Source organism: Lycorma delicatula, chromosome 7 (assembly GCF_047948215.1).
Source record: "Lycorma delicatula isolate Av1 chromosome 7, ASM4794821v1, whole genome shotgun sequence".
NCBI lineage: Eukaryota > Metazoa > Arthropoda > Insecta > Hemiptera > Fulgoridae > Lycorma > Lycorma delicatula.
In genome coordinates this window covers 58,423,134-58,440,934 of record NC_134461.1, presented here as the reverse complement: position 1 = coordinate 58,440,934, position 17,801 = coordinate 58,423,134, and the positions used below count along the sequence as shown (strand labels likewise).

General features: G+C 26.8%; 1 protein-coding gene across 1 annotated transcript in view; it reads left to right on the top strand.

Annotated features, from left to right (window-relative positions):
• Window positions 1-9,757, top strand: part of LOC142328077 (paired mesoderm homeobox protein 2-like) — a 60,897-nt gene extending 51,140 nt beyond the window's left edge. Inside the window, exons 4-5 of the mRNA XM_075371559.1 lie at window positions 556-681; window positions 4,709-9,757. Of these exons, the coding sequence (XP_075227674.1) occupies window positions 556-681; window positions 4,709-4,845 (263 nt within the window). The 3' untranslated portion in view covers window positions 4,846-9,757. The remainder of the gene's footprint in view (window positions 1-555; window positions 682-4,708) is intronic.
• The last annotated feature ends 8,044 nt before the right edge of the window (window positions 9,758-17,801 follow it).

Here is a 17,801-nt window from a genome sequence, read left to right as displayed (position 1 = left end):
ACTGTAAATTCATATAAGCTAATACAATAAATTGAAGGAAAATAATGAATCACCAATTAAGAAAAAAAAAATACAGTTAATATAAGAAAATTGCAAAATATTAAATAAATGGATAAACCAAAGATGAGCTGACAGTGGTAGTATGACACTCATCAATCAATAATAAAAATATTAAGTATCATAACGTAGACTAAGTTATAAATCTGAAAAAAATTTTATTAGATTAATTCATGGATATACTTGCAAGAGATACTGATACTTTCAAGAAGATACTGAAGGATATGGGATGCCAATTCCCAAAGTGGATTTAGTCGCTTATCATTAATCATCCTGTCAATTTTATCCTTACATGTTAATGATAATGCTCACTGTGTGAGCCCATGTGCACATGCGCGCGCGCACGCGCACACACACACACACACAAATTAAAGTTTACATCTTCATAATAAAAAAAAATAAAGCAATCTGAATATATCTTTATTCTATAAAATAGAAAGATAATTTAAAAAATTAATGCTTGCTTTTTTCATTCCTCATATCTACCTTTTTTTTCAGGAGGAACAAATTCACCTAGTGATTTTTATAGGACAGCTCCATGGAAAAGCTCTCCTCAGTTCACATTACTAGCTGCACCGCCCCCTCCACCACCAACAGCGCCATCATGTGCCTTTGTTGCATCAGGTACAATAACTTATGATACTACATCAATACTCTAGAATAAATTAACATGTTATACAGAATGATTCATAAGGTAACTTCATTTAAAAAAAATTACTTTTTCATTGGAGTAAATGACAGGTGACAATTGGTCGTCAGTAATCTTCCTAATTTTACACATCACTAGCAAGTAAGCTGTAGCTAAATTAAGTTGTGATTCATACAAACCCAATGTGCATTTATTCTTTAGATAATTTTATAATTTTTCTTAAAATGTTAAAAGACTTTTCAGAAAAATTTCCTGAAAACAAATGAAATGACTGACATCCATAGAAATTGGAAAACTATGTTAATTTAATTAGATTTTATTAGAATTAATTTAATTATAATTATTAGAATATTATTAGATTATAAGTAGAATTACTAAACAAATTTTATTAAAATTATATTTAATTAGAAGCATGTCAATTTAATTAGAAAAAATGATTAAATTAACAAATAATTATCAGACAACCTACAAAAAACAATTTTAACAAACTATAATTTTAAAGAGGTATTATTTGAAAACATTTGCACAATATTATATGTTCATCATGGAACAATACAAGATTACTTCCACAAATCAGAATGTCAAACAGCAATATTTTTATGGGCAAAACAAAAGTTTAATTCATCAGTCTAAAATTTATGTTGAACATAAACTACACAACCTAAGAAGGAAAAAAGATTTTATCACTACTAATAACTTATTGTTTGTAATGGTGTTAAGTTTAACATTATGAATTTTACACTGAAATATGGCTATATAAACAACCAGATATTTATATATAAAAACACTCATGTTTACCATGAAGCTCAATTACATTCAAAAAGAAGTTAGCCATCTTGAAAGAAAGAGTAGTAGTAGATTAAATATTTACAATTACAGTTAAAAATTACAAAGTCAACATGTAATTGATTATCATATTAGAAAATTTTAACAAGACTTCTTGTTTTAAGACAGTGCAACAAGTAGCACACAATATTTACATGAATTCTTTGAGAAAAGATTTTTTATGGACAGTGATCCTCCAACTAGATCCATATTTAATAACCAGTTTACAAATAGTATTTTGAAGTTCTTATTAAAGATAAAGGAAATTTCCAACATTTATTGAAAAAAACAATTAGTCTTTTAATAATAGTTATATATCTTTAGGATTATTCTTTGATTTAAGTTAACGGAATGCTAAAGAGATTGGTGTATTTAATTCTGATGTAGCCCGTACTCAATTACTTAATTTAAATTCATCACAAAAGCAAATCTTTTCAAGTATACCAAATTTAAAGCAGTTATGAAAAGTTTGTGTATAAAATATATATTTTGTGGTATGAAATTCAAGCTATTTAATTATTTTTGACTTAATCTGACCAATTTTGCCATGCAATATTTAGATGTAAATTAAATTTCAACAAAAATTGTTGAAATAGATTCCAATTATTGACATTCTATAATACAATAAACCAATACACTAAAGTCAATGCCTTCCAGAAGCCTGAACATAAATGTTTTAAAACTCCTAGATACTAAAGCCAGCCAGTCTATATATGGTTAGCACAATGGCTTCTAGATAGCCTAGTCTCACCCACCGGGTTGGTCTAGTGGTGAATGCATCTTCCCAAATCAGCTGATTTGGAAGTCGAGAGTTCCAGCGTTCAAGTCCTAGTAAAGACAGCTATTTTTACACGGACTTGAATACTAGATCGTGGATACCGGTGTTCTTTGGTGGTTGGGTTTCAATTAACCACACATCTCAGGTATGGTCGAACTGAGAATATAAAAGACTACACTTCATTCACACTCATACATATCATCCTCATTCATCCTCTGAAGTATTATCTAAACGGTAGTTACCGGAGGCTAAACAGGAAAAAGAAAGATAGCCTAGTCTCAGATTCAAATCCCAGCTAGCTTCTGACAACTTTTTATTTAACATTTCAGTCATCTCATCTTTCTCATTAAAATATGTTAGCAGCATATCCAAGGTTGAAATAATAATAATAATAAAACAAAAATTTCATTAAATAAATATTCTTTATTTTCTAGTACTGTATTTTCCTCATTTAAAATAATTTTTAAATATTTATCAAAATCTACAATTTGTATAAATGTTAAACAGCAACATTGTAAAAAAATATCATAAAATAAATACAAGTATATCATCACTACATGAACTAAATTTAATTAAAAATCACAAACAGTTACTGTCAAATCATTAACCACTATAAAGTTTATAAATGAAACACATGAAAGGAGTAAATGATAACTTTAAACATGTCACTTAGTTAACCAAGTATCTATGAGTAATTAATTTTCTAACTGAAAACAATTAGGAACTAACGTACAAAGTTAGATAGCTTATTCTTACTTGCTGTTTAAACTAACTTCTTATACCAAGAATAGAATTTTAATCAAGTTGTGTTAAATTAACTTGAATTTGTAAGGAGCATTAGATTAAATTTTGTCATTTCTGAAACTTCTCAATAATTTGAAAAAAATTATGTTTCCAGTATAAAGATAATAAATTAATAACAAGTTAGAGCAGATAATCAGTTGTAATTTCCACCTAAAATTCATCTAGAGATGATTCATTAATATAAGATGTATAAAATATTATTGCATTATATAAAATTAATATAGTTTTAATTGGATTAAAATTAGAATAATAACTCATAATTTGTGTTGTAATTTTGAACTGAAAATTAACCTGATCGCTTGATTCAACCAGTATTTCAAGTGCAACCTACAATCATGATTAAAAAAAATCTGGAAAAAATGCTCATTTCAATGCAAATCATAACATTTTTATAATAGCTCTCATCAATCCTGCTAAATTAGTAATAAATATATTCCAAAAAACTTACTTTAAGTTCATTTTACCTCCCAAACAGATTTTTTGATTTCCTATTGATTAGAAATTTAGTGATAAATTAGTTCAACAATAAATAAAATTATTTCATTTGAAGACAATTTTCCATTCAATAAAAAAATTAACAGAATATTTAATACATAACTAGATTCAAAAACAATACCTAAGATCTATTATTAATTAGACATTATATTAGTTATCTAAGTTGGCTTGTCCAGATCAACCTGTAAAAAATTACCAAGGGCTGTAATTCAAGATTTTTAAAGTTAAGCCAAAACAAGAAGAAATAAACCAAACATTTAATATCAGAATGTATAATCTATCTCTAAATTCAACCTTTATGAACAAGTTTATTTTTATAAAAATTTTAACAGATTAATGTAGAACCAAGTTATTAAAAACCAAGTAAAAAACGTATATGAACTAAGTTCTTTGAGAATTACTTTAAAAACAACAGAATGCTGATTATGTGGTAAAAATTCCACATATTAGCTTTTAAACCAGTCTCACATAAGATTGGTACTTTGTCAGAATGTTAAAAAAAAAATTGCTATGTAATATTAAAATTTTCTGGTTGGTTTTTAATAAGAAACTTAAAGAAATTTTAAAATAAACATAAATTGAAAAAAAAAACTTAAAACTGTTTTTTAGTTTATAAACTAAATCAGGTTAATTAGAATAAACATTTAAATTACTTTTAAAAGAATACATCAAAGTATATTTTTAATAGACAGCCCAACAAGATAGGTTTGTAAGTATAGAAACTGTTTCCTATTATAAAAATGGGAGTGATACAACAGGGAAAGTGGCAGAAGAAATAAGATGAGGTCCCAGAGGTATAGAAACTTCATATTTATTATATTTCCTTCCGTTTTCATCAGAATATTTAAATACAGAAATCAGACCACATTTGAAATATGTTTGATTAATGCATTCCATAATTTCTGTAACAAAGACATTTTTTTAATACATTTCACTAAAAACAGACTTTAGATCAAAGTTTTCCATTTTAAATTGGGTTCATTCTACAGTAGGTAACAACATCCAATATAAGTTACACAAATAAATTTATTTATAAAACATTTAAATAATTATTATAATGAAATTTTCACTTGACTAATTATTAAAATATTATTTTTCAGGAATACCTCCGGCAGCATATGGATCAGTTGCATCATCATTAGCACATTCATTTCACGATGCATGCAGTGTAACAAACAGTATTGCAAACCTTCGTTTTCGAGCCCATGAATATAGCTACCATTCAGCACATATTTAGCAATAATACTTGATAATTTATTTTATAAGAATTTAAGGTTTTTCCTTGAATGAGTCTCCCAGTTTTTCTTCTTTAAAAGAAAGAAAGAAATGACATCAAAAATTAACTCAAATTCAAAGATAATAAAAAAAACCATTAAGTGCCTACATATATATAAATATTAGTGAATATATTTTGTTATTTTTAATATCAAACATCACAGAGAAACACACAAGTTATAGAAGTTTCTACCATTAATCAAGATCAATCGTCTATTTTAATTCTCAAATCATAGAACACTGTAGAACATAGCATTGTGAAATAGATGTAAGTAAAGAAAGAGGAAAAAGATTGTAATAATTTTTTGACTGACAATTTGTATAATTTTCCAGAAGTTTGGATATCCAATTATGTGAATTAGGGCCCGTAAATATCTGTGTTTCTTATACCTACAGCTTAAAAGAGTTAAAAACAATAAAACACAAGTGGTCTGGTATTGCTTTGAACCGTCAACTTTCCATACATAAAACAACCTAATCTCTGCAACTTTGAAACTCAATAATTACAGTTTAGGAAGAAAAAATTCAGAATAAAACAGTTTGTTATTTTTACAAAAATATTATTGAAAGACTGATAAAATATTCATCTTCAAATGAAACTGGAAGATGTGAGAACTGAATTTTACACTTTTTTATTATCTGGAAGAGAAATAAAAAAATAATAATAAATAAACATCCCATAGCACTGAATCAATATTAAGAATTTATATTAACATTTTTGTAGTAAAAATAATTTATATTAGCCCTTGATTCATTCCTATCTACTTGTACTGAAATTTTTCAGTTAAAGGGAAGAAGATTAAATTCAGTGAAAATAATTATTATAAAAAGTAACATAACTGAGAATGGGTTAATTCAAGGGTAAATCAAAAGGTACACTAATAAAACTGGTCAACAAAATTTAATTTTTTGTTTGTTATATGAGAGTGAATGGCTGATTCTTACAGTATTTTTTATGCTGATTTCATATATGCTAATATTTTTTTTCTATCGAGCTCAGTTAATTTGTTAATTTGTTAATTATCGAGCTCAGTTAAGTTGTAATTGACATTTCCTTTGAAACAAAAAATGTATGGTGAACATAATATAACAATACATTAAATGCATTTTGTACTCGCTTAAAATTTATTTCTTTTGGATTTTCTGCTGTAATTTGCAATAGATTCTAACAGTGGTCAGCTAACATTTTTGGGTTCCAATTTCTCTGATATCGTGTTTCTATTGCAGATATCTCCTCGTGAAAGTGTTCTCCACATTCATCACTGATAGCACCGAGATTTTTAGGGAAAAAATTCAAATGTGAATGTAAGAAATGGATTTTGAATGATATGTTACAACCAAGTTCTTTGTAGTTTTGAAGGAGTTCTCTGTAGTTACTGGCCTTTTGGTTTTCAAGGAAGTTGTTTACCACATTTTGAAATGATTTCTATGCAGCAACCTCCAAGTTATTCAAACATTCTTCAAAAGCCACATCACTCATTAGTTTTCTTATTTGTGGTGCAATAAATATAACTTCCTTTATTTCAGCATGTTAGGGAATTTTAGAAACTGAAACCCTGCACTATTATGATCCATTTGCTTTAACAACTGATTTTTGAATAAACCAAGCTTAATGTGTAGTAGCGGAAGATAAACTTTTTCTGGTTTTACTAATGCCTGAAACATTTTTCTCTTCTACAGTCAGTACCTCTCTCTTTGGCCACTGCTCTTTTATGTAATGGTTTTCCTCTCCCTGCTGTCCCACTCGCACAAAAAGCAACAGAACTTAGTGTATCCAAGTTGCAATTCAATTATAAGGGCTATTACTTTCCAATTTCCACAAATATGCCATAAATATTTCTCATACTGAATCCGGCTCAATACAAGTTTCATATTTTCATAAAACTCCTTCATGTGAACAGTGTATGCTAATGGATATTTATTTCCAATGTGAAGTAGAAAAGCTTTCAAACAAAGGTTTGATGAGTCAATAAAAAGTCGTCATTTGCCAGAATTCTGCATATGTCCCAAAGCTTCCAGTAAAGAGTCTACATCATTACAGTATACTAAGTTTTCATACTAAGAGAAGAAATTTTCAAATTCTGACTCTCTGTCACGGAAAACACTTGTTTTAGTGTTTGGTTGTAAAAGATGCCATCCTTTCAGTCTTGATGCTTAGTATTTCTGCTCGATTCTTTGATAAATTTAGATCACGAACCAGATCATTTAATTGTGACTGATTAATTAAATGGGGTTCAGTATTTCTATTTTCTAACAAGTTTGGATCTCTTTCTTCACTGCCTGATAAGTCAGTACAAGATTCGACGACATTTTCATCTTCATCTAAGTTCCATCTTTCTGGTGGTACTGGATGTGGAAGCTCTTGGCTATGTGTCACTGGCTGCATGGCAGATGGTATATCAGGGTATTTAACACTATGTCTAGTTTTAGCTGTTATCCCAGATATCTTTATTACACAAAAATAACAGTCTGTGGTGTGATCCTTTGGTTCTCTCCAAACCCTTGAAATTGCAAATGGCATGTGGACAAGATCCACTTAGCTAACCAGTCAACAATGTTACACCAGAAGCACAGCAAATATGAGGAGCCCAAGATTTGTCCTGATTACCTAATTTACATCCAGAATACAGTTCATATGACTTTTTTATCAGTGGAGTTAGAAAGAAACACTTTATAAATACACTAATTTAATAAACATACACTCACTTTATTGAACAACATATACCTGCAAATACGAAAGCCAGCTACAGAATTAAATGTTACACATACAAGAACTCGGACTTGAATGAGAATTAGAAATATTTCTCTAGTCTGTACAACAGTTTATACGTAAATATAATAACAACAGAAATAATTAATGAGTGGATGATATGTTTATCGTAAGATGAAAATAGAAAGAATCACATTCTTGTTCATTTTAATTACTGTGTAAATAATAAGCATAATGACCAATGTCTAATAAATCAATGTGCCAACAAGTAGGGAACTGTAATAAATAAAAAGTGGCTATTTAATTGATAAATAATATAATTAAATTCAATCACAAAATGCTATGCTTATGGAGTACATGCATGATACTACCTGAAAATAAGAATGGTAGTTAAAAAAAAACTAAGCCTGATAGAAGAATTTTGATTTCATATTTAAATCAGCATGAAAAATACTATAAGAATCAGTTAATCACTCTTATTTAACAAAATTATTGTTGATCAGTATAATTTTTTTATAACAATTTTAATTTTTTTTAATTTCAGATTTTTTTAATATAAATAAAGACAATTTTAATCTGCTCCTCAAGGCAGCAAACAGATTTTATAACACATTATACACATATATTACACAGAAATTTTAACGTATTTTGTAAGGTGCTATGTATTGTAGGGCAGTTCTATAATTTAATTTTGTTACAGGCTTTAAACAAAAATAATTTGTTATATATAGTGTATATTGATATCCCTTATTTGTTTACTTGAATGTAACAAGCTTCTTCAATAACTTATTGCGTAGTTGCTGTGCTATCAGATGGTTTGCCACCTTATCATCTAAAAAGATAATCACATGAGATTATTGAAGTTTTCATTAAGCAATTATTATGAAACATTTCACTCAAGAAGGATGTATTTTCAAATATGGGGCTGAAGTTAAGAGTATGTCTATAAAATAATGGTCTGTTAATCAAAAGTCCATTAATGAATCAGTTCAATTCCGATTTTTTTTTTAATAGAATTTTTTGTTATCAACAAAAACAATGAAATTAAAAGTTTTCTGGCATATTTTCTGTTGTACTATGTGAACTAAATATGTTCTTTACGTGAATGTATCATTGGGATTGTATGTTTGGATTTGTAATTTCTTACAATCCTTCTTGCATTTTGAAGAAAAATTAATATTTACTCTCAAAATGTTTACACATTAATCACCTCCCTGTCAAATTAATAGTGTCTGGTGCTATCACTGGAGTTTAATTTGAATACTCCTAGATTACTGAGTTCAAGTATACTATGTTTTGACGACATGTATCCACCACATGTACTCACATTACCCACCCACAAATACAAGGAACATACATAGGCATTCCACAAAAAAACAATTAATTTTTATCAACTACCTATTAATAGTACAGTTACAAAAACACTAACCACAAATATGTATATTTTACACACATCCCATAAAAACTACAATAATAATATGAAATTTACAAAAATGCTAAATTTGATAAAATAATTAATAACCAAACAAAACATAACTTTTAATAAATGTTTATTTAATACTTAACAGGTTTTCTAAGCTTAATTATTAACTTGAGTGCCAAATAATAGTTTTACTCCGTAGAAGAAAATGCTGATAATAATAAGCTTCAAGAGGTCATTGGAAAGAAAAATTCAATTGATCACTTACAATTAACTGAATAAAAGCAAGTTTTAAAGTGTTATCATGGCTTGCTACGCAACTTAATAAATATTCAGATTTATTAACTTTTTTAATTTTTCAAGTTAGGAAAAAAATATATATATAATCAAAGAAGTAAAAATTGATTTTCCAACACTTAATGAGTATTTGGATATGAAAATCCGCTACAGTTATACATAGGCAAAATAATAGTAGTAGTTGATAAGAAAAAAATTTATTTAACAACATGACAAAATACTTGGAACTTTTATTTCTTTATTTATTGCTTTTAAAATACTGGACAATTCTTCAAAAAGAACTTTTTTATAGCACTTTCTTTAGTGAAGTTCAAAATTATGCTACTGTTAACTCACTGAAGAAGGTACTATTGATTAGTTCCAAAAGGAACTATTCTTTTGATTAAAAATTTTTCAATATTTTAATATTTAATGACTAAAGAAAAAAAATACATTTGAAGTTATTTTAACAAGAAAATTAGCTAGATTTAAAAAAGCATATAATACTAATATTATATTTTAAATATTATTATCAAATAAATATTGAATGAAAAATCTTTCTTTCTATTAAAATAGTAACTAATTTTTAATCAAAATATACTTAAAAATACATACTCCATAGTAAATTCAAATAAACATAATTAAGAATCAATAAACTCCATCTACATTGAGACCATTTAAAATATTATTTAATGCAAAAATATTAATTATATATATATATATATATATATATATATATATATAATATTTTTACAATACTAATAAATTAAAGCAATTAAAAAAATATATTAACAAATTTAATGTTAAAATAAAATATTGAGACATCAAACAATTTGTGGATACAACAATTTATATAAGTTTATGATTGATTACAGTTAATATCAAACTGATATATTAGCTGAACTGTTTTACATTTTGAAACCTGGTCCAGGTTTCAGGTTTGAGGTCCTCAAACCATAAAACTGACAACTCTCAATTACGATTATTTGCAATTTTTTTTTTTAAGAATCTAAGACTTTTCTCATTAAGTGAATTTTATTTTATTTATTATTAGTTTAATTATTAATACTAACAATCAATAAAATATATTCTATACCACTTAAATCATTTTAAAAATAAATGTGTAATCTTAAAACACATTTTCAAGCATACACTAAGAAAAAATTATTCTATAAAGAAAATTTTAACTAATATTTCTCAAAAAAATAATTTATTTAAAAAATAATTATATATCTGAGTCATGATAACACAAATTTCAAAAGAAAATAAAGTAAAACTGTTTATTAGTGTAGCAAACAGTAAAAATTATCTTGATACAAGTGTTGAAGAAGACCACCAAAGATTACACAATATAATGTACATCATTTGAAATGTTATGAAATAAAATGACTTTAAAATGATGTAAGAAGTAGGGAATCTAAAATGAGGTGTAGTAATTATGTCAGTAATTTGTGAGCAAACCTTAATGACACTTAACAATAAATAACCAGAGATAGCATGACATTTCACAATAATTTGTGTGCATTTCAAGATATCGTTTATTCATTTTTTTTTTTTTTCTAACAGTAAAACTAATGTTTGATTATATAATTTTAATTATTGGGTAACTTCAAGCTGCTGTATCAGTTATGCATATAAAAAGTGACACAGATGGAAAATCGCATGACAAGTCAATATTAACATACATACCAGATTTGTGTAAAACAATAAAATCATTTTCAAACAGAATTACAACACAACACCAAGTGCAACTAAATTTGAAACAAAGGGATGAATCTAAAAGAGATTAGTTAAAAATATCTGCCATTAATAGAATAATAATCTTAAAAATCAAATAACATTAGTTGTTTACTAAATGTAATGTTTAACTAAATGTTGTTTATAGTAAATGTAATGTGGTTGAGCAGTAACACGGATTACAGCATACTTAGACTATCAAGATAGAATAACTTCAACATAAATTAAATCGCAAACTCAATTATAAATCTTTAAAACCTTTATACAGAAATATGATTGTACATATAAACAGAAAAGTATACAATTAAATTAATTATTGTTTAAGTTATCAATTGTGTTGTTAATAACAAAAGTACTGAAAAAGTTAATAAATTCCTATGATTATTTATTCTTTTTATTATTTTCATTTTTTTAATAGTAATAATCTAAGGAGAAACAAACATATTTTTCTACAAAAATGAGAAATGTTTATGTTGAGAACTTATTTATGTACTATATTATATTTAATAAAAAAATAATAATAAATGTTTGTTTATTTTTATTAATTAACCTAAGAAAATGAGGTGCTCCTCAAGACCTGCAGGAATTATTTTTAAAGCGTATTTCAAACTTACTTAATAATAAATACCCCAGTTTTTATTTTTTTTTTGTATTGAAAGTCCAAAAGTAAGTTAATTTTAGAAACTGATCATAATCATTATTACAGTCAATCATATTCAATGTAGTTTCATGTAAAAATTAAGAAAACCTTAAGACAAAAGAATACATATTCTGTACAGCCTTACTTTGTACTTATTGATACACAGCTCCTGACAGTTCACTTGGCTCCATACGATACAAACAGCTCCTGACGGTTCACTGAGCTACATCTATACTATATAAGCTGGCTCTGCATTAGAATCTCACAGTCTGGTACATCCCTTGAAGACTCACACTAACTTGTTATAATTCATCATTAATCAGCGATATATCTGAGAATTACATAAATAAAAATTATAATAAATACAATTTCTATTCATAATTAATTCAAGGCTTTTTATTTAAAAAATTGAACCAGCACAAAATCAACTACATGAATAATTCAATCTAATCGAGGTACTTCACCAAGGTGGCAGTTATTTGACAGTAATTAGTAGTAGTTTTTCTGCTATCCTTTCTTACTTTTCTCAAAGATCTTCCTTTCAGTTTTCTTGTGAATAATGTTTTATGAAAAATGTGGAAGAATGCAGCATTTTTTTATAGATCAATTTTATTAAGAATAAAAAATGTATAAATAAAACTAAAAGGTAAATCACACTAAAAATTAAAAAAAAAAAATAGTTAAAACCTTTAAATTTTGCTTTTAGAAGTTGAAAACAAGTTAATAATAGTTTTAATTTTAATTTGGTGTAGATTTTAAATAACTGAAATTTAAAGTAGAAATGTAAAGGTTTTAATTTTTAAAATTTATTTTATTGAAAAATACTTAATTTGCACTTATTGGATAAAATTCCATTTATGCAGATTTAACCATATATGTGGTTATTTATTCATTGAAGTAACTAAGGTTAATGCCAACTGTGATCATGTTAAGAGATGAATTCTGTAGACAGTAGAAAATGCAAAGCCTGAATGATATTGTTTCAAAGAACAGTAAATTTAAAAAAAATATTTTGTCAAAATAATCAAGAAAAATAGATTAATAAGAATTTGTGATTATGCAGTATTAAGAGTATGAAAACAGATACAATTTAAAATATACAAACTGTATTGTAGGACTGAAAAACATGTGACTTAGAAGAATATTGATTATGTATGGAGAAATTGTAAAACAAGCTGGATTTATTCACAACTTTTGGTTTATAAAAGATATTTTGATCTAGATATCCAACAACAACCAACTTCCCACTTGGAAGTATGTGCAGTAATTTTATTTTTATAAACAAAAAAAGCATAATTCCACTGAAGTTTATTTTTCAATTACATAAAATCTACAATGGACAAACCATAAAAAATGACTAATTCAGTTCCTTAAATAATGTCCTAAAAATTACAGTATGATTTCATTTCACCAGGGTAGCTGAGATTGGAGTGAAATATTTTACTAGCTGTAACTTGCAAATAAAGCATTTAGGACATATGTTTATATGAACTTTTTCCATTATTTTCTCAAGTAGAATAGTTTATAAAAAAGTCTCCGGATAACTTCATTATACATTCTGTATACCAACTGGTTTTGTATAAGTATTCCATGTTTTACAAAGAATAAAAGCTCATATAGATAAACAATCTGGATAAACAGTGTTTTACTGTAAAAGTTATTTAAACAAATTTTTAATAATTTTTAACTGGCATAAACTGCCGTCTTCTTTTATTTTTGAGTCATCTGCTAGTTAACTGCTTTGACTTTAACCTCCACTTGTTTCTGTACTGTTATCTTTTAATCTTGAAATATTTACTACATCCTACAACCTCAATTATCCATTTCATACACTTACCTATCTAAGTCTTTCTTACACAATTTTTAACTTATACAAATCCCTAATCTATCATTATCTACTTATTATGACAACATGTGGTTTAGCTTTTAATCTAAGACCCTGAATACAACTAACACCTGCTAAATGAACTAATATTACAGACAAAAAGCGAAACCCTGAATGATTAACAGTTTTGATTTTCACAAGATTAACAAAATAAAAAAAAAATATTTGTTCAAACCCCTGTTCAAGTAACAATAAAGTACATTATAGAAGCAAAATTTCTAAGCAACACTGAAGAAAATTATTAGCCCAAGATTTTCATTACTACATCACAAAAGCGTGCAATTACTAGATAACCGTCAAATGAATTATACCTTATAGAGTTGAAGTAAACAAACTGCACATATGAGTGTTCAGGTGGCCAATTCACAAGCATCTCCTGCAAATCCTGATGCATGTAAAAGCATATTAATATTCAGTAGCCAGGCACTATTATACTTTAAAAAATTATACATAATTCAATTCAGTTATCATTTGATTATGAGAAATCGATATTGCTGTCAGTATTAAGAGATACAATGAAAGCTCAATATTGTTTTCTATTGTTATCCAATTCCCAATAATTTTGTTCAACAATATCCATTACATGTTTTATACAGCTTTTCCATTCTTGTTAGCCCATTTTAACAATGGTTTTTAAGCATAAATTTTTAACATCAGTTATTTTAAAAGTAGTATTTTCTGACACTACGTAACTTTTGATTTGTCCCAAAATTAACTAAACTGGACTGAGTTCACAATGATAGGGAGATAATTGAAGCATGATTTTATCAATGGATCTTGCTATCAGTTTTATACACATTAAAATTACTTTTAATACACGAAACTCTTTGTAATGAGTGGACCTGAATTTCATCCTCTTCAAAAATCACTCCTTTTGAACTAAACCACATTTTGATATTACTCTTTTTTCCAAGACATAGCTGGAATTTTTTTTCTTTTTTACATGAATGATAAGGGACACTGTCTAAAACAATAATTGAACTATCTTCCAGAAGAGGTAACACATCACTAAACCATTTCTCAAAAAACATGCTGGTCATCTCGTTATGATAGTCTCCTGTAGATTTAGATTAAAAAATCCAGAGACTACCATTGACAAACCTGCTATCACTGCCGATATGCATAATTATGAGATGCCTACCTATATCCGATGGAGTCTTATTACTGGTTGATAAGCCGCAGAAAGGTTTCTTTTGATGAATTCACAGTTTTATCTTTTCCAACAAAACTTTTTGTGCAACGTTCGTTGACCCAAATTTCATCCATATAATATAATCTATGGCCTTCTTGCCTTATTTTCTTTATTTCAGTGAGGTAATGTCTTCATCATAACAACATCATTCCTGTCATTAAAGAACTTTCCTGGCCCTGTTTTTCAAATTTAACATTCATACTTTTGTAATTTAAATTCATATTTTTGTAAGTTTCAGGATTTATAAAAAGTTGTTTTTCAAAAATCTGGCACTCATTACCATCTTTTACAACTTGTAAACTTTGTCTATTGTAGGTAGTTTGTTTTGGAAATAATATTTGTATTTGTGTACTTTTTTACAAATCATTTTTTATCAAAATTGTCAACTTTTTCTTCAATTGACCTGTGGGGTTTTGCTATCTTAGATCATAATTTATTAGTAAATTAATACTCACTAATCACTTTGTAGAAGCATAACTGAAGCAGGACAACTTCCACTTATTTTAGCAGTTTTATTGACATGCTTACAAAAGTAAGCATTTAAAATGATGTATTTTTCCATATAAGTTAAGGGGTTTTTCACAGCCTTTTATTCAGAGAGGATATCAATAATTGTGCAGTATTATCAGCTAAATTGGTATCAGATATGGTGTCAAAATAATGATATAACTCATGTCACACAGACAAATCTAGGAATACACTGCACTCATGTTCCAATAAACTAAAAAAATTACATTATATTAACTTTAAACAACATAAATAATAATTAATAGAAACATGAAAATAGAACACGAGAACAAAAGAGTGATCATTTGAAAAGACCAAGGGTTTTAATAGAAACTGAGAAGACAAAACATTATATAAACATTTGATTACATGACTAATTATATGGTGACTACTAGCACTGTAAACAGTTATATGGCCCTGTTGTGAATCGACACTGATACTCGATATATGACTCAACAGATTATACATCTATATCTATATATTTCTACAAATTAATATACATCTATTATTTATTGATAAAAAATAATTATTACTTAGCCAGGAATACAGCTAAAGGTTAAATAATATTTAAATTACATAAATCAATAAAATATTTATTATAAACAACAACAATACATTAAAAGTAATACATACTGTATACACATATTATATAAATATATAGCAACAAATTCATGAACAATAAATATATATATATATAAAATACAACAAAAATATTACTTATATCATGAAAAAATATATACATAAAAATATTTATCAAACAACACCTATTTTTTTTCTGTTTTTTATGTATTATATTCATAAACACTAATCACACAACATTAACAATACTGTAAAATATTTTGTTTACAGTATTGAACTATATATTATTTACTGTAAAACTTAATTACTTCAAAATATATTTTTAAAAAATACATATTTTATGTTTATCTGATTTAACTAACAAGCATAATTACGTATAATATTTTACAAAATTAAATTACGTCCAGAATAATGGTTGAAAAATATTACGTCCGTTTCCTTACATATACATTTTACTACAAGTGAAAATTAAGATTAAAGAAGGATTACAGCGATAATATTGCAACAGTACAACACCACTAATATGAATTAAAACTGGCATAATTTTATATTTTCATTACAATGGATATCCTAAAAAAAACTCACTTTTATGAGACAGAAACATGATACAATCGCATAGAGAAATTTCCAAATGCAACAGTTAATCAATCGTCATATGACGATGAAAACTAATTCTTGATAAATGATTTTGTGTGTATATATATACACACACATTTTTTTCTATAAAACATTAAAAATGGCTATTGCCTTTTAAAACTAATTTTACATCAGAAAATAGGAATGTTTAATTACTTGGAATTCATCTTAAGGTTACATCTCTAGTTATCCATGAAAAGATTAGCAAGGAATCGCGAGAAAGAATTGCTCATTGATATTCTATTTGTTCCTAAAAACTGTTACTAAATTGTTTGTTTTTATACATAAATTGTTAACCTTACATATTCAATTATTCTGTACGAATCAATAGATTAGACTATCAACCAACTTTCAAAATCCCCTTGCTTCCTTCATTTGAATAGCAAGATAAAATGCAATTAAAGACGAGATAAAATATTCACCTATCTGTAAAACTTCATCTTTTAATTCATAATGTTATTTTTTAAAGATAATTGATGTAATTAAGGTAAACTGAATAATGTATTCCAAAAAAAAATTAATGGTTGCATTTGATTTATCTTGTTTTAATTCTTCTGAATAGCAATATAGCTTTGGCTATACACCTCAAAAGGCATTACACCTCAAAACCTAACAAATTATTGTAAATAAAAATATTGTTATGTCTATGACTAAATCTATTTTTTTTTTTTAAATAATTTCAAAGAATGTTCAAGTTTCAGTTCTGACTCAATTCCCCAGCACCAAAACCATTTATTTACTCAACCAACAACTCACCACTTTTCATTCTTCTTAAAGCTTTAAGATTCTTTTAAATAATAACAAATACTTAAAGTGTTTACTTTTGATTGACAAACTGCTCAGAATCACATCAGCTGCACAGAGAATAATAAAAATGAAGAATGAGATAAAAAATGTAGAGGGAATTTAAAATAAAATTACATCATTAACTGTTATTTGGGAAGTAGAATTACTAAAGTTGGACGAAGCAGGAGCGATATAAAATGCCGAATAGCACAAGCGAAACGAGCCTTCAGTAAGAAATATAATTTGTTTACATCAAAAATTAATTTAAATGTCAAGAAAAGATTTTTGAAAGTATATGTTTGGAGTGTCGCTTTATATGGAAGTGAAACTTGGACAATCGGAGTATCTGAGAAGAAAAGATTAGAAGCTTTTGAAATGTGGTGCTACAGGAGAATGTTAAAAATCAGATGGGTGGATAAAGTGACAAATGAAGAGGTATTGCGGCAAATAGATGAAGAAAGAAGCATTTGGAAAAATATAGTTAAAAGAAGAGACAGACTTATAGGCCACATACTAAGACATCCTGGAATAGTCGCTTTAATATTGGAAG